Here is a 17288-nt window from a genome sequence, read left to right as displayed (position 1 = left end):
ACCGAATCCCTAAAATGAATCCCTAAAACAAACAAATGCCCTAAATCAAAATCCCAATGACACAACCTAAATCAAAATCCCACACACTCACACAGTACACAACACACCCTAAAAATGCCGAGACAAAAGCGTGAGAAAGCGAGAGAAATTGAGAAAAAGTGGAGAAGCTTACAGTGTAGCAACGGCAGAGACAAGCGGCGGCGGCGAAGACGAGATGGGTGAAGAGGTAGAGGCTGGGCGTCGTGGAGAGTGGAAGGGAGATGAGAGGCAGAGGCTTGGCGTCGTGACTCGTGGGCGAGCGGCAGCCGGTAGAGAGAGGTGAGGAAAAAAAGGATTAAACCCTAAACCTAAAAGAGTAAAAGATGGTTATATATGTTGTAAAAAAACGGCGTCGTTTTGGGCATTCAGCAATGCCCAAAACGACGCCGGACGCCCTTCAGGTTTTTTACTTTTTAATTTATATATATATATATATATATATATATATATATATATATATATATAAAAGCGGTTAGCGGTTATTAACCGTTTTTCCCAAACCCTATAACCGCTTTTAAAACCGGTTAGCGGTTATAAGCGATTATAACCGCATCGTTTGAACATCCCTACTGTGGAGGGTGTGAAGAGGTTTAAGATGGGTTTGATAGACGGCTGCGATGATGCTGATGATGAGCACTGAAGTGAATGAAAGTATGTTTCTCAAAAAAAAAGAATGAAAGTATGAAACCTCTCTATTGGGATTTTACTACCGTTGCCATTTTACAGTCACAGTAAAAAGAGTTCAAGAAGAATGACAGAAAATAATACTTGATAAAGAAAAGAGTTGATCACAAGGACCAAAGGAATCAAAGATATGTCTAAATGCAAAATATATTCTTCCAAACACTAAATAGAGAGTCATATATGGGGAGGAATGCAATCAAAAACAAGATCTGAGAGAACACTTGGGACTATAAAATTGGTGCCCACGGCACATAAAAAGGAAACAGTCATAAGCAAATTGGTAGATCCTGCTAAAATGCTGATACAATTTGCTCTTCTTCGGTTAGAGCTTCAAAGCAGCTTTTGCCATGGCCAGAGCACCCTCATAGCTTTGATTTCCACCAATAAACCCACTCATATGGACAAAAACACAACCAGGAATACCTGCCTTCCTCGAGAGTTCTTCATCCCGGAGACCACGCCATTGAGCAGGGAGAGGCTTTCTGCTCTCAAATCTATCAGGAGCTACTGCCACCGCCTGCACTCTCCAAGATTTGCTCCTGTCATCCTGGACATTGTGTTGCAATAGGTATATTCAGAACTCTCGGAAAAATATATGCCATTAGGAGATATATGGGAAACTTAAAATGAGCTTGGTAAACAAGATGTTCAAAGTATAAAAAGGGTTGGTGAGAAAAATCTGATGTCCTTGTGATATGCAGTCATTTAAGTAGAACAACAGGAGACAAAACGGCCAAAATATCATTGCCTCTCTCTCTCTCATCATTGCACAACTGAGAATTAAGTCCATATTGAACAGGGTATGCTTAGAACTTATCATAGCAACCTTTCGTTTAAAGCTAATTGCATTTCTTTCTTAACACATAGGACCAAAGGACCAGGAAACTCGACAAAAGTTGTCCTCTTGACCGAAGAGCGCTGGAAATACATTTCTAGGCTTTTTGGCTAAGATCAAGAGTAACGTGTAGAAAAGCGCTAAAACACTAACAAGCAAACAAATTTCCCAAACTCTATTCACATGCATATATTCTCATGATAGATAATTTATTTCCTTTGGAAGAATAAAAGAGTTCCTCTCTCTCTTTTCAAAGCTTGAAGCTCCATATTTTACATGGAGAAGAAAAATTATATGAAAAATTATCATGCTACCTGATCTACTTATGCAAAATACATCGCATCCGTCTGAAGAATAAAAAATGGAGAAGATATATATAACTACCTGATAAAGAACATATTTGATGGGAGGGTCAATCTTCATCTCCTCCTCAAGCTCAAATAAGTGAAGCTTCCACTGTATGGTGAAAAATCACATTAACACATCCAAAACATCAAGTATATCATTGATATAGACATTACAGTTTGCCATAACATAGTAGTTGATATCCCAAGCGCAGCATGCTTTTAAAAAAATAAAAAAATCATAGTACATATTCTGGACGAGTACATAATTGCCATAGGCAAAATGCTTGACATCCCAACACTTTTTTCCAGAATTTAGTTCCAACTTGATATGTTATAATCCTATGTGACACATCAGGTTGGAACCAAATTCTGAAAAAAAGTATTTGGATGTCTAGCATTCCACTTGACGTAGATATGGTTTGCCTCAATATAGAAGCCCATATCCTAAACGGCATGCTTTCATTCAATAAAAATCAAAAGCAATTAAATTGCAGTAGTTATTAAATTTCTCTACCATTACCAGATAAAAATATGACACGGAATACAGAGAATAGAGAAATTCAAACCTATAATGGAGAAGAAAACAACAGAATTGGAGCATTTGAAAGATCAAATGAATGAACATCTGACAGATAGCATTGAATATGGATATGAAGTAGCTTTAGACTAAACAGCATTCCATAGGCCAAGTGGGAGATAAGCATTGCCAACTTACAGGACAAAATGTCGTTAAAACCATAATTTCTCCACTAGGATCAATATCCCGTCTTGCTGCAAGACACTCCATTACAATTGACCGTGCTGGTAACCACGATTTTGCATGAAACCGAACACTCTGAAAGTTGAAAAAGGTTTTTATATTGTATGCATAGACACATGCACAAAAATAATAACAACAAACAACTATGACCCCTTTGAATCCTCATACCCTTGCAGGTGTCTGGCAAAGTAAATAAGTTAATGATCAAAAAACAAATTCATAAACATCCATCAACCATGTGAGATGCTCACATCTAAAAACTCACTGCCAGTCAGAGCCATCGCTCTTTGAAAGGCCTCATTCTCTTTCTCAGGTGATTGATCAGGATCTATCCAATCCAAATTTAATCTTCCAACTCTTGAAGACAAGTGCGTATTATTCACATATCTCGGAGGCTTGTCAGTATCATACCGATTTATCCCATTGTCAACAGCATCAATTGCCTGCAAGCATAGATAAAAAATTTACTGAAATCTCATTAACCACCGGTTAGGACCTACAAGAATTCAACACAATTGAAGCCGTCTGCAGATGAGTACATTAGTGATATTTCCAAAAATATTAGGCGGTTTTATAAGCCGTTCAAAGAATCCAATGGAAATCTTTATTTAAGCTACTGAGGATGAAACAAAAAACTATATTGGAAATAACCTTATCTCATAAATGCACAGCAATACCACAAATGTGTAGAAATTAGTACCTCCATGAAGCTCTTGTACACAGCCAAAAATAAGCGATGCACATCCGGGTGCTGCTCATCAACTTGAAGCTCCTTAGCTATTATCTCCTTTCCAAAATGCTAAATACCAACAACAAAAAATAAATGTAAAACTAAAAAAAAAAAATGCGACCAAATTATTAGTCAAATAACACTAAACCAAGCTGTGTTAGATGCATTCATTTGTCAAATGTAAACCATACATATGCGCTTTTGAACAGAGTGATTACCTTGTAGACAAGACCGGCACTACTGAGCTTAGTGGAGAAGCAGTGCCCAAAAACCTCTTCAAACCCTTTCTGGTGATGATCATACCGGTCCCGAGTTGGATCATACACGCCCCCAACATCAAGAACAGCATCGAGACCCTCCAACACCTGCAAACCTCAAAACCAACATTTTTTTTTTAAAAAAAAAAAAATTACATTCTCATAGTCTGTCAAGAACACTCGAAATAAAACCTCCATTTCAGTCCCTAAGAGAGTCTTAACTACAAAAACATCTAATTCTACATAAACCAATTCAACCCAACAATTCTTCAGAAATATTCGAACAAAATGAAGCCCCATTTAGTTACTGATTGAGAACCCCATTAAGCTAATGAAATTTATAAAAATGACAGAACAGCAGATTAAGCAACATCCCCCTACAAAAAGATTCCAACTTCTACTTCCATTTGCATTTCTTTAACCAAACAGACGCTCCCTTAGTTACTGACTGAGAACCCATTAAGCTAATGAAATTTATGAAAATCCAAGAGCAGCAGATTTAACAAACACCCTTCTGCAAAAAGTCTCCAACTTTTTCTTTCTATTCGCCTTTCTTTTCCCACCGTTTTCTCGGAAACCAAACAGGAAAACATTTCGGGAAACAAACCTGGGCGTCGCGGGTGCGAACGATCTCGGCGTTGGAAAACTTATCGGTGAGGCGAATCATGAAGCAGCCAAGGGCCTCGTCGCAGTGGAAGCTCCCGTTGTGGGTGCCCACGCGCTTCAGGGGTTTCAGGGGAGCGTTGGTGGCCATGAGAGGACGAGTCAGGTGCTTGTGGAAGGTGAAAAGCCTCTGGTTAAATCCTCGGGTTAGCGCGAGCATGCCTTTGATGAGAGCCCTTTGAATAGGCGTCGTCCACCTCTGTTTTGAACTTTTGACCAATAAAACCCCCAATCTAAATAATTATTTAACTAAAAAAATAAATGCTTTAAAATTTTAGGAAAAAACAAGCGAAAAAAGTTGGGGGTTTTTTTTATTTTTTATTTTTTATTTTTTACTTACAAAAATAAAACCCCCAACTTTTTTCTCTTATTTTTTCTTAAAATTTTAAAACATTTATTTTTAGTTAAATAATTATTGAGATTTTATACTTTCCCTATATTGAAAGGACTAATTCATTTACATGATTTAATTTTAGAATGCTTTTACACGGCAATTTTGCATATTAAATCATATAAAATGTATAATTTGAATGTATTTTTTTAAAATATTATGAGTTGAAAAAATAAAAAATAAAAATTTATGTTTTAAATCACAGGCAAAGAAGTGCATACATTTAAAAATCACATACATTTTGAATCTATGTTAATTTAATATATTAAATTGTTAAAAATTTCACTAACCCAATTTAAAAAAGAAAACTGTCTTTGTTTATTTTACACCTTTATAATTCAATTCGAAAAGGTACAATCTGTCTCACTTCAAAATCTCAAAAGGATGTCTCTAAAGTCATACACTCTTATGAAATTGGATCTTACTTCAATTGTCATTATGGAGAGTGTTAAACCATATTTGCCTAATAACCAAGAGGAATAGTTACTATTGAGACACTGTAATTATATATTATTTAATTTGATTAGCACACGTTTAATCCATTCCACTAAAAATAATGATTAGAGTATTAAACCGGGTGCAATAACTATAATCTAGACTGTACATTAAAAATGAATGGTCCAAAAATTATCATGTCATCTAAAAAATTTTGCATCTCATTTTCAATCTAATTGCTTCACCTCCATGCCAATTACTGTTTCTTCTTTTGCTCCTATACCGTCTCTTTATCACCATTGAAATCATATCCTTCTGCCTTCATAATCGTCATCTGACTCATCCCTATCATGTATTATGGAGGATGGCGAAAACACCCATGTAGCTCTCTCACATTTATAATGAAAATTACATCTAACCTGAACAATAAAATTATATCTAATCGTTTGAGAGCAATATCATTGGTTGAAGTTCGCCATATACGTCAAGATGCTAATCAAGTTGCTCATTTGTTGGTAAAAGTCGCTTTATCGTATTCTTTGGATTTGGTTTGGATTGGGGAATGCACTTCTTCAATCCAAAACATTGTATATACTGAGCAAGTTTTTCTTAGGTGATTTATGAAATTGATAATTCTTTTCAAAAAAAAAAAAATGTTAGAAATCTCAATTCTTGTCGTTGGTACCCACGGCAAAACGACACCCGTCTATATTATTCAAAGCGAAATGAAAGAACATAAATCGTTTAGATAAAGCAGTAATAAAACCTCAAAATTTGTGTTCGTTGTGTCTTTGAAACGTGAAAAAAGGAGGATAAGCAAAGCTGTTTGAAGAACGCCATGCCCACCACAATCAAACCCACTTTGATTCCTTCTCCAAACCCCAACACTGTCTTCTCTGCAAGAAAGTTTTCCATCACATCACCCATCTTCCCCAGAGCTTCTTCTTCTTCTTCTTCTTCAAGGTCTCGGGTCGTAATCGTGAAATGCAACAGCTCGGAGGAGAGTGGTAATCTGAAGGATGCACTGGCGGGTATGGTGGACGAGCGAGTACAGGAGCTGCTGAACAGAGAGGAGAACAGGGGTTTGCTTGATGGGTTGGAGAAGGCGTCGCAGAGGGTGGAGATGGCCAAGAGAGAGCTTGCGGAGATTGAGAAACAAGAACTTGAGGCGAAGCTGATGAGGGAATACGTTAACCAGCTTGAGAGCAGAGCTTCCGAGGTCTGTCATATAATCCAATTATGCTTATGCTTCATTTTGAGGACATGCTATGATTTCATTATGTTGAAGTAATGACTAATGAGTAAGAATTAGAGATTTTGGATGATTTTCATTATGTGGGCAATATAAATTTAGACAATTTGTTGTATATTATTCGAATGATTAGATTCACCCATTCTTATCTGCTTAAACTTTTGAAATAAGTAGTGATTTAACATTGTATCGTAGGAGCGTTTAGAATATTAATTAAGTTTACTCAATTCTATTAGTTAATTTTCTGGAATAAGTTGTGGTTATGTGTTGAAATTTATTGTATTGGAAATTATGGGGATTGTTTAGTTGTAATAGAACTAAAATCTACATGATTGATAGTGAAAGTTATGGGAAGTGGTCTGAGTTTGCTTGTATATTTAGATTAGGGTTTAGAAGAGGGTTTTCACTCTAATGTCATGCTTTGAAGAATCAGGACTCCTGTATCATCCAATCACTGCCTATATAGTTTTTTCATGGTAGTGCAATTTACTGTGGAGTGAAGATGGACCAATTTTGAACCTTGTTCCCAAAAGATTATCGTAAATAGATAGTTCTGAAACAATTTGATCTTGCTTTATCATCACTAGCACATACATTCCCTATTGTGGGGGATTTGCGTCTTCAAGCAACCGAAGCGAGTGTAGGGACTGCAGCAAATTTCAACCCAACAGACTACCTTGATTCTTTGACAGCTCTTTGTTTGATTCCTTGAGTTGAGTTGTTGAGATACTTCTTGTTGCTAATGATGTTCAATGCCGTGCACATTAAGATTGCAGAATGTCAGAGGGAAATATTAGAAGCAGGAGAAATGGTTGAAGAAGCAAAGCGCTCTCTAACACAAAATGTGGATGGAATTGAAGATGGAGATGCTTTTGTGGAGAAAGAGAGCAAAGAAATTGACAGAAATGAGGAGAGATTGGAATCCATAAAAGCAGCTTTAATTTCTGCCCTTGTTGGCACCCTTGCAGGGCTGCCCATCTCCTTCACTCAGGTGACAAGCAGTTCTCAACTCATACTTCCTGTAGCAATTAACTTTGTCAGCTGTGCCCTGTTTGGAGTTACATTTCGATATACAACAAGAAGAGACTTGGATAATGTTCAGCTGAAGACAGGGACATCTGCAGCTTTTGGCTTTGTTAAAGGTATGAAATACAAATGCTGATTCAATGGCCTGATTTTCACTGCCACAATTTCAAGTTGTTTAACAGTGTACTAAATAGCATTACTCTACTGAAATTCTATGATTTGGGAAAACTTCGGTACTTTCAGGTTCTGATATGAAAAATGAATGCAGGTCTTTCCATGCTGGCAAGTGGACCACCTCTGGAACTAAATACTGGAAGCTTCTTGTCACATGCTTTTGATGGAGCTGTGTACGTGTCTGAGAATCTTCTTCTTTTTGCTTTTGCTGCTGCTGGTCTAGATTATTGTTTTAAGTCGAGGCTACTTAGTCCTTTTCCTATCAAAAGACCAACTTCAAGGTGATGTCCACATATACTAAATGGCATATTTTCAAGGTGATAATACATTTCCATATCCTACTTCAAGCTAAAATGTGTAATATATATGCTAAGAGCAGCCGTAGCGTATTTTAAGTAACTTTTATTTTGTTTTTTTTAAAGTGACCGACATGAAGAGCCATTTAAAACACATGACATCAATCGGTATAAAATGAGATAAAAAGTAGCATTATTCATATGCTTACATTTATGTCTTCGGAAATGTGTTACTCATTCAGTATTCATTGAAATCGTGGTCTTGATTGTACACACGTCTATGTTTAAACTCAAACCTAGAATCTGAAGCTAGTTGAATCACATCGGATCTTGCTACATTGGAAAACTGGGAGTAATCACATTGGGCGGTGTAGGCCACAGCTGGTGATTTTTGGCTGCGGCGTAACCATTCATTTGGTCAATGTTACTGTTTGAATGAAGGATGAGAATAAATCTTGGGTTGGAATCCACTTCAAGCGTTTGGCAACGGATACCATACAAAGGGATAGGGGCTCTCTGCCCAATCCATGGAGCTTCTAACAGAGTCAATTAGAGTCACCCAGAACCTCTAGGCCTGATTTGATCATACAGTCTGTTACCAGAATATTTTCTCCCAATAGTAAGCAAGAAGCTGTCATCAAGACCTGTCAGTATCACATTCATCCTATTTTGTAGAATGTTTGCTTCGAAATTCAACCAGTAAAATGTTACTGCAGCAAAATATCGAAATATAGAAATCATTTCAGTTAATAAACAATGAAGATGTAGACAACAAAAATGCAATCCGGGGGTGAAACTGGCGCTTTTAACCATACTCGGGTTATCTAATAGAAGGAATCAGTCATGGAAGCCTCTCTCTCTAAGCCTGCATTATCGTCAATCAAAATTCATATCAAATGCTTAGTTGCTGTCTTGCTAGTGATTTCTCTCATCATCTTTCCAATCTTCGTTTGAGGGTTCACGATCTCCTGATGGTTTTTTGGGAACTCCCCGTCTCCGAATCTCATTTCTTGATTGTTCTTCAGCAGATGGCAAATTAATGTTCTCTGCTTTCCTCCCCTTCATATCAGAATTTAGCCTATGTCAGACAAGAATAGAAAATCTATCCTCCATATTCTAGAAAACGTGGTTCAGTAGTCAATACCTCCTTAGAAATTCCTTCATGCCCCTTTGAATGGTCTTTCCTTCTAGCCATTGATGAAAGGTGATTTGCAGCCTTGCTAAATAATTGAAAGCCCTGAATATCTCCATTTTTTATGCTTCCTTCCAGCTGAAAAGTCCAAATCACAAAAATATGGATATATGACCATTCAGGGGCTTCCATCATGATGAACTCTAAACCATTGGTCAAGAGCCTTCATAGAATAACTGCTCACCAAAACTTGATGAAGTTTTACCTGAATGTGAATTATGCATAATACAATGCTAGCAATAGGCAGCCAGCTCTCCTCAGGCGACAGTGACAAGTTTGACCTAATACATTAGGAGATCAAAAGAATCATGTATTTAATCTCATGGCCCCAAATCGCAGTTAAGATTACACGCCACCATAAAAGCATTAAAAATATCAGGTAATCAGGCATATCAGACATTCTAAAACATTAAATTGCATATCTTTAGCTTACAAGCATAAAGTAACCATGTTCAAGGCAATTATGAATGCTGGCCATGAAACCAGCATTAGAGTAGAAACCTCCGAAGTATTTCACTGCTGATCAGAAGAAAACTGTAGCTATTATAAGGAAAGCATGCTCAAAATCCACATGACATTTCATAAACTACAAAACAAGGAAGCAGAACCATTTGTCTGATAAGATATTACCGTGAAGCATAGAGTTTAAAAAATATTACATGGTTCATTAAACCAGGTGGAAGGGAGAGCCAATGCACCAACAGGCAAGCATAGTGACCATTGACAATAATGATCTATCACATGAAAGAAGACAATAGTTTTGAATGTGAAGTACACATTCTATTAGGTCCATCAACAAACAATCACACCACGTTTAACACTTAAGCTTTTGGAGAGTAGAAAGACCAGCAAAATCCAGAAAAGATTCCACGTATTTCGGCAGAGAACAAAATACCAGAATATAGGAACACCAGTACTGTTGGATGATGATTGAGATGGAGTATACACGTGTGAGTGTGAGTGGTTAGGTTAAATTCCACATTTGATAATAATTACAAGAGTGAAAGGGTGACAAAAAAAGAAAGAAAGAAAGATTTGTGTTAAGATGGTGTACATATTAAGACCTCATCATCATCTAACAGACATGGTGTTATATTATTTAAAATTTTAAATGACATGGTAAGATATGTATCATAGTGTAACATATACACCATTGAATCCTTCTAATCTAGACCATGAAATGAATCATCTCCATATTCAATTATTGGCAGAATTAATAATACCAAATGAAACTTTGTTCTACATGAAGTCCATGCAAATCATGTTCATGTCAAAGACTAAAATTGAGCTTCTAGGTACACAAGAAAAGCTTTAAAAGACATTAGAATAAAACCTTAGGTATGGAGCCAAGTATACCACTGCATACACCGCATAACGCCTTTCCCCACTATCAAGCCACGCAAACACCCAACTCTAATTATCCAAAGGAAAAAAAACCCAAATTTTAAAAATAAAAAACAAAAATTCCAAGAAACTTTAATAGTTAGAGAATCAAAGTGAAAGAAACAAAGAAAAAATAAAAGATTTTTACCAGCCAATTGAAGTAAGGGATAAAGCTAATGATCCCCATAACTGAGAACCTCGTATCAGCCAAATCAAAACCTGAATCACCATCACTGTCCGGAGCTTTACCGGTGACCGGCAAAACCAGCGAGCTGAGCATACAAGCACCGATTGCGGCTGCGACTGGTGCGTCGTGGGCGAACTCCGCTCTACATGTTCTGTTCCGAATCTTCTTCTTCTGTTTAATTAACAAAAGAAAACCAAAAGAACAATTAACACAGCCTTTGTTTGGTTACCGAGAAATACTTCATACAAGCGAGACTATGGGTTTCACCTTTTTGGACTGGGGTTTAAGGGTGGAGAGCGAAGAGAGGAAAGTAGTGGGCGGCGGTGGTTGTGGGAAGAGAGGAGGATTGAGATCGAGACGAGTGGATGAAGATAATGAAGTGAGAGTGAGAGGGGTCATGGCTCGCCAAGCATGTAACGAGCGCAGAGAGAGTGCGAGAGAGGGGTTTTGGGTATGGAGCTTCCAGTCTCTCGCGCTTTGGGAAAGGTGACAAATCGTAGACTTTGGGATGAAATTTTGATTTAACAATTTAAATCATATTTAAATATGGTAAATATTGTTAAATATATTTTTTTTAATTTAACAATTTAAGTTTTATCATCTTCACATATGATTTAAGGAAATATAATATTTATTGTTTTATTTATATAATTTAATCAAATATAATCTTAATTTTATTCATCCAACATAATTAGAAATATGAAACTGTAACCTGTGCCATTTATTCGAGCACTTTAGATTTCATATGGACTATTCCACATTTCCACATGTGCTAGTAATTTAGGCACATGAGTTCCATATGAATAAAGTTTTTCTTCAAATTAATTTGAAAAAACTTATATATATATATTTTAATTTAGTTTATTAAATTAACATATGTTCAAAACATGTGAGTTTTATATATATATTCTAAAATGATGTATAAAATTAGGGATAATTAAAAAAATTACTCTCTCTCTCTCTCTCTCTCTTTATATATATATATATATATATTGCATAATATTGTGACAAGTGGCATTTTAAAATGCAGTTACGTGTCCTTTTAAGTTTTTTTTTCCTAGGAAATAACTATATCCTATTTTATAGGGGAATCAATTAGAGTAGTGCCTATAATTATGACAAGTGGCTGCTTAAAAATTTGACAAGTATCCGTTAAGTTAACGGTGAGTTTAAAACACTTTGTTTCACACTTTCACTCAAACACCGCTTCCCTTCCCACTAAATCATATGTCAAATTCCTAAAGGTGCTTCTCTCTCTCTTTCTCTTTGTAATTTTTTTGGATTCTTTTTGTTTTGGTTGTAATTTAAAGAACCAAAATTTTATATTCTCAACAATTTATAAACTAAGTTGCAAATACATTATCTTTACCGCAACCTATTTCTGTTAAGGGTTAATATGTATAATTCTAATCCAAATTGCAACGCATTAAGATGGTAATTCCGTGTGGATGTAATTTTTTTTTTTTTAAAAAAAAAAAAAATTTAGATTTTGTTCATCCGTTTTAATGAAGATTTTCTCTTTAATTTTATATTTATAAAAAAAAAATTGCTTTGTATTCTTTTTGAATATTCAAAATTATATGGTTTTTGAATCACTCCGAGCATTGCATAATATTGTGACAAGTGATCTTCTAAAATGCAGTCAAGTGTCCTTTTAAAGGTTTTTTATTTATTCAAACTGTCCTTTTAAAATTGAACCTGTGTTTAATAACATTGTAAAATAAGTTTTTTTTTTTTTTTTTTTTTTTTTCCTAGAAAATAACTGAATCCTATTTTTGAGTGAAAACAATCTTTTTTCCCTATAAAATAATTGTATATTGAGACAAGTGGCATCATTATATAATGACATCCTATAATAACTGTATAGCAGTTTAAAAAAACAAAACACTCACACAAGATTACATTGGGGTAGGGCCCAGTGTGTGAGCCACACCCTAATGTGTCTTGTGTGAGTGTAATTGTTGTGCACAAGAAGTGTAAATATCATTTCTCAAAATAAAAACGCCACTTGTCTAAAAAATAGGATGACATTATATAATGATGCCACTTGTCTCTACATTTTCTACAAAAATAGGATACAGTTATTTTCTAGGAAAAAAAAAAAAAAAAAACTTCTTTTACAATGTTATTAAACACAGGTTCAATTTTAAAAGGACACTTTGAATAATAATAATAAATAAATAAAAAAAACCTTTAAAATGACACTTGGCTGCATTTTAAAAGGCCACTTGTCACAATATTATGCAATGCTCAGAGTGATTCAAAAACCATATAATTTTGACTATTCAAAAAGAATACAAAGCAATTTTTTTTTTAATAAATATAAAATTAAAGAGAAAATCTTCATTAAAACGGATGAACAAAATCTAAATTTTTTTTTAAAAAAAAAAAAAATTACATCCACACGGAATTACCATCTTAATGCGTTGCAGTTTGGATTAGAATTATATATATTAACCCTTAACAGAAATAGGTTGTGGTAAAGATAATGTATTTGCAACTTAGTTTATAAATTGTTGAGAATATAAAATTTTGGTTCTTTAAATTACAATCAAAACAAAAAGAATCCAAAAAAATCACAAAAAGAGAAATCAATAAGGGAGAAAGAGACATTTAGGAATTTGATCGGAAGGAGAATAAACTAACATTCAGTGTAAAAAAACAACACATGGTATTAATTAATTGAAAATTGGTTAAAAAGTGCAATGGTTTTTCAGAAGGATATATATGATTTAGTGCGAGGGAAAGCGGTGTTTGAGTGAAAGTATGAAACAAAGTGTTTTAAACTAACCATTAACTTAACAGATACTTGTCAAATTTTTAAGCAACAACTTGTCATAGTTATAGGCACTACTCTAATTGATTTCCCTATTAAATAGGATATAGTTGTTTTATGGGGAAAAAAAAACTTCTTTGACAATGTTATTAAAGGCATAGTTTAAATGATGGTGAGAAAGAGATTTTCATATCTTCTTTTGTTTTGGTACTTATTTTTTGTTATAATTTATGTATTATTATTATTATTATTATTATTATTATTATTATTATTTAAAATAGTTTCTTCTACGTTATATATGCAAAAGATGGTGGAAATAAAACATATCATATCTATTTGACAGGACTTTTTTTTATACCTATGAATTTCATTGTAACATAAAAAAGTCTACGGAAAAGAAAGTTAATTTCTATTCTATTAGTATTAATTTTGATTGGGTTTTGAAAATTGTGTTTGCAGGGTCATGTTCAAAGAGAATGATAAATAATCCGTTTGTTTGTCTTTATTTTTTGTGATTCTATACTTCGGATTCTATTTTTTGTTTTAATTTTTATATTAATTACTACTTCTGTTCTAAAAGTATTTTATCTTACGTTATATATGCAAATAATGATCGAAAGAAAAAATATTTATTTAACAGGAATTCTTCCTATACCTAAGAATTTATTGAAACCAAAAAGAAAAAGAAAAAAAGAATTGTATGGAAAAGACCATTAATTTTTTGTTAGATTATTATTAATTTTAATTTTGATTGGGTTTTGGAAATGTGTTTGCAGGGGTCGTGTTCAAAGAGAATGGTAAATAATCTATTTGTTTGTCTTTAGTTTCTATGGTTCTGTTCTTTAGATTCCACTTTTTACTTTTCTCTTCTCATTTTTAAATTCTGTTATAAAAGTAATTTATTTTATGTCGAAAAAATATCTATTTAATATGACTTTTTCCTATACTTATAAATTTCATCGGAACCGGAAAAAGTATACGGAAAAGCTGCTTATTGTCTATATATATTAGCATTTTTCAAATTTTTCTTATTTTGGGCTTTTTATTGTTTGTGGTTCTGTTCTTTTGTAAATTTGATAGTAAATTCAAAGAAATGATGGTGAGCAAGAGAGTTTACTATGCTTTTTTTGCATGGAGTATTAACCATATTAATACTATTATTAATTTTCAAGAGAACAAAGTATTTTGTAGTGAAAATAAAGTGGTATCATAGTTGGGATATGATGGATATATTGTTTTGTTGGGTTTTGTTTATGCTGTTGAGTAAAGATATAAGGACATGTTAAGCATTCATCCTCTAACTATCTCTTACCCATTTGCATACATTTTTTGGTTTTTTTTTTTTTTTTGAAAATTTTACACTCAATTCATGAAAATGATTGTGAGATAGAAGAGTTTCCAATCGTTATTTTTTATATCAGTTATAACAATCTTTTATTAGTCTACGCAGTTATTTATTTAATAACTTTCCTTTTATCTTTTTTTTTTTTTTTTTTTTTTTTTTGTTTAAATACTTTTTTTGTTACATACTTAATCGATAGACAACATTGGGGAAGGAAATTTGTTGCTCATAATCTTTTTAAAACCTTTCAATTAAATTATAATTAATAAATATACCGCGCATAGCACAGGTCATAAGTTAGTTGGCTTAAAGTAGAAATAACTTCCTGTGGTATATAAAATAATTCAGAGATTTTTGGAGTAAGACAAAATAATAATTTAGTTTATGTAGTCAAATTTCGTCAAAACACTTGACGAATTCTATTAGTGTGCCACATTATCACCAATATAATGATGACACGTGTCACTCATTTTTTTTTTAATTAAAAAAAAATATAAACATATAAAACTTTAAAAATTATTAATTTTTTTTTTTAAAAAAAAAATAGAAAGAAAAGAAAAAATAGGGGGATGGCTAATGAGCCGGCAGCTACCCCCATCCCGCCACTCCTTGGGGGATGGGGGGCCATTCCCTATAGCAGTCACCCCCTCTACCTTTTTTTAAGTTTTTAATTTAGTATATATATATATATATATATATAGTAAGAGTGACATATGTCATCATTTTATTGGTACTGACGTAACACACTAACGAAATCAATTAAGTTTTTTGACAGAATTTGACAACAAAGACTAAATTGTTATTTTGGCCAACCCTGAAAATCTCTGAATTATTTTTCATATCGGAGTGAACAATTTATAATTTAAGACAATCATATAGACTGAATTATAATTTATCATTTTATCCTTGAAAATTACATACATTTTTACACATATAATAGGGTAAATTAAAGAAAAGTTCATCTTTTACCGCACTAAAGTTGAAATTTTATAGATTTCATTGAAATTACTAGGAATCTAAAACTCACTCAATGTCTCTTTGATGTTCCTTTTTTTTTTTTGGTCAATTTGAGACAGGAATTGGGAGGGAAACAAGTTGTTTGGGCTTTGCATTGGATCATTTTACTCTGTCAATCGTTCAGTCCAGATTGGTTTAAGAACACAAACAAAAGACACAAAATAAATGCTCTTATTGTAGAGGCTGCTTCAATACCTGGACCACCAATTGCTACTGGTGCTCAATTTCGTGTATTCACAAATAATAGGCAACCGGTAGCGCCGAGTAATGCATGGCATATTCTCATGAAAAGGTTCTTCAAAAAGTTATTGTATCCGAAATTGACATAGATTTCATCAGAAATTTTGTGATAGCAATTTGAATAATAAATACGAGTATAAAACCCGACTGCCAAAACAAGTTTCGAACAACATGCTCATTTGTTGGGACAAATGGACCTTATAAATGCTTACTCAACAATCCAAACAACAAATTACTAGGAATATAGATCCGATAATTGAGGCAATGATAACAAACCAATGTCTGAACCAAGGGTCAAGGCAATGAGTGGAAACAGACATTGACAACAACTCCAATGCACCAAGCTATGTTAAGGGGAGCATAGCCTTCTCATAAGTGGTTATAAGAGACCACTTATGAGACCCATTTAACCAGATAAGTTATTGGACAATCATTTTTATTTGGTTAGGTGGATCCCATAAGTGGTCTCTCACAATCACCTGACCAATTTTTCTTAAATTTGAGCATATATATATATTTTAATGACGACCCCTCAGGTAAACCTCGGATCCGTGTAAGGCGCCCCTTCCACACGGATCAGGTAATATTCTGACTTAGCAGGCGAGCTAGTCCCAAAGAATTGTTTGCACCTAAAAAAATTGGAATCTTAGACCCATGGGATTATCACAAAAACTCATGCCCTTACCACTTGAGCCAACACTTGAGGTCAAATAATTTAAGTGTCGATCCTAATCCATGTTAAGGCTTAAGCACCATCGGGGAACACAAGCACGCCAAACATTTCACAGTTTCTGTGGGCCAACAACAAAGCCAAATCAATTAAAGTGCATTTATTGCCAATCCTAGTCAATTAACTCTCCTCCAAGCCACCAAACAGGGACAAGGATCCTCTCCGGTTCAAATGAATTGGAGAGCATCTAATCAGTTTAATTTGGAGGGTAATGTTGTCTTTTCACATTTTTGTGGACAATTTTACCTTCCACTTAAAACTAACTGAATACTCTCCAATTCAAAGAGAGTATCCAAATGCCACCAAACAGGATCCTCTCCATTATTAGTACAATAGAAAAGAGTCAAATTTTATGGCAAAGAATTTATTTTAGTAAGGGTGAACATGAAACCACGTAGTGAATATATTATCACCATTTAAAAATTTTAAATGACATGGCATCAAGTACAATGCAACAAAATAAAATTTTGACTATAAAACGACTTATTTTTATTTCACTAGAAATGGAAATGAGCTATATCCACTACATTCG

The 17288-nt window shown here is 34.0% G+C and overlaps 3 protein-coding genes across 3 annotated transcripts; 1 reads left to right on the top strand and 2 right to left on the bottom strand.

Annotated features, from left to right (window-relative positions):
* Positions 1-854: 854 nt before the first annotated feature.
* LOC133854300 (uncharacterized) lies at positions 855-4526 on the bottom strand. The gene is made up of 7 exons (XM_062290430.1): positions 4260-4526; positions 3614-3760; positions 3366-3464; positions 2917-3108; positions 2621-2740; positions 1943-2014; positions 855-1270 (listed from the first exon to the last, which is right to left on the bottom strand). The coding sequence occupies exons 1-7, from the start codon at positions 4473-4475 to the stop codon at positions 1046-1048; spliced, it is 1071 nt and encodes a 356-aa protein (XP_062146414.1). The 5' UTR covers positions 4476-4526; the 3' UTR covers positions 855-1045.
* Positions 4527-5890: 1364 nt separating this feature from the next.
* On the top strand, positions 5891-8005 carry LOC133854599 (uncharacterized). Its single transcript, XM_062290837.1, has 3 exons — positions 5891-6360; positions 7163-7535; positions 7688-8005. Exons 1-3 carry the CDS (start codon positions 5980-5982, stop codon positions 7876-7878), a joined length of 945 nt encoding a protein of 314 aa, XP_062146821.1. The 5' UTR covers positions 5891-5979; the 3' UTR covers positions 7879-8005.
* Positions 8006-8594: 589 nt separating this feature from the next.
* Positions 8595-11159, bottom strand: LOC133853783 (uncharacterized). Its single transcript, XM_062289809.1, has 6 exons — positions 10919-11159; positions 10613-10822; positions 10415-10494; positions 9287-9362; positions 9034-9159; positions 8595-8948 (listed from the first exon to the last, which is right to left on the bottom strand). Exons 1-6 carry the CDS (start codon positions 11048-11050, stop codon positions 8805-8807), a joined length of 768 nt encoding a protein of 255 aa, XP_062145793.1. The 5' UTR covers positions 11051-11159; the 3' UTR covers positions 8595-8804.
* Positions 11160-17288: the final 6129 nt, after the last annotated feature.

Source organism: Alnus glutinosa, chromosome 13 (assembly GCF_958979055.1).
Source record: "Alnus glutinosa chromosome 13, dhAlnGlut1.1, whole genome shotgun sequence".
In the NCBI taxonomy this organism is placed as follows: Eukaryota; Viridiplantae; Streptophyta; class Magnoliopsida; order Fagales; family Betulaceae; genus Alnus; species Alnus glutinosa.
This window is presented reverse-complemented; position numbering and strand designations above follow the sequence as displayed.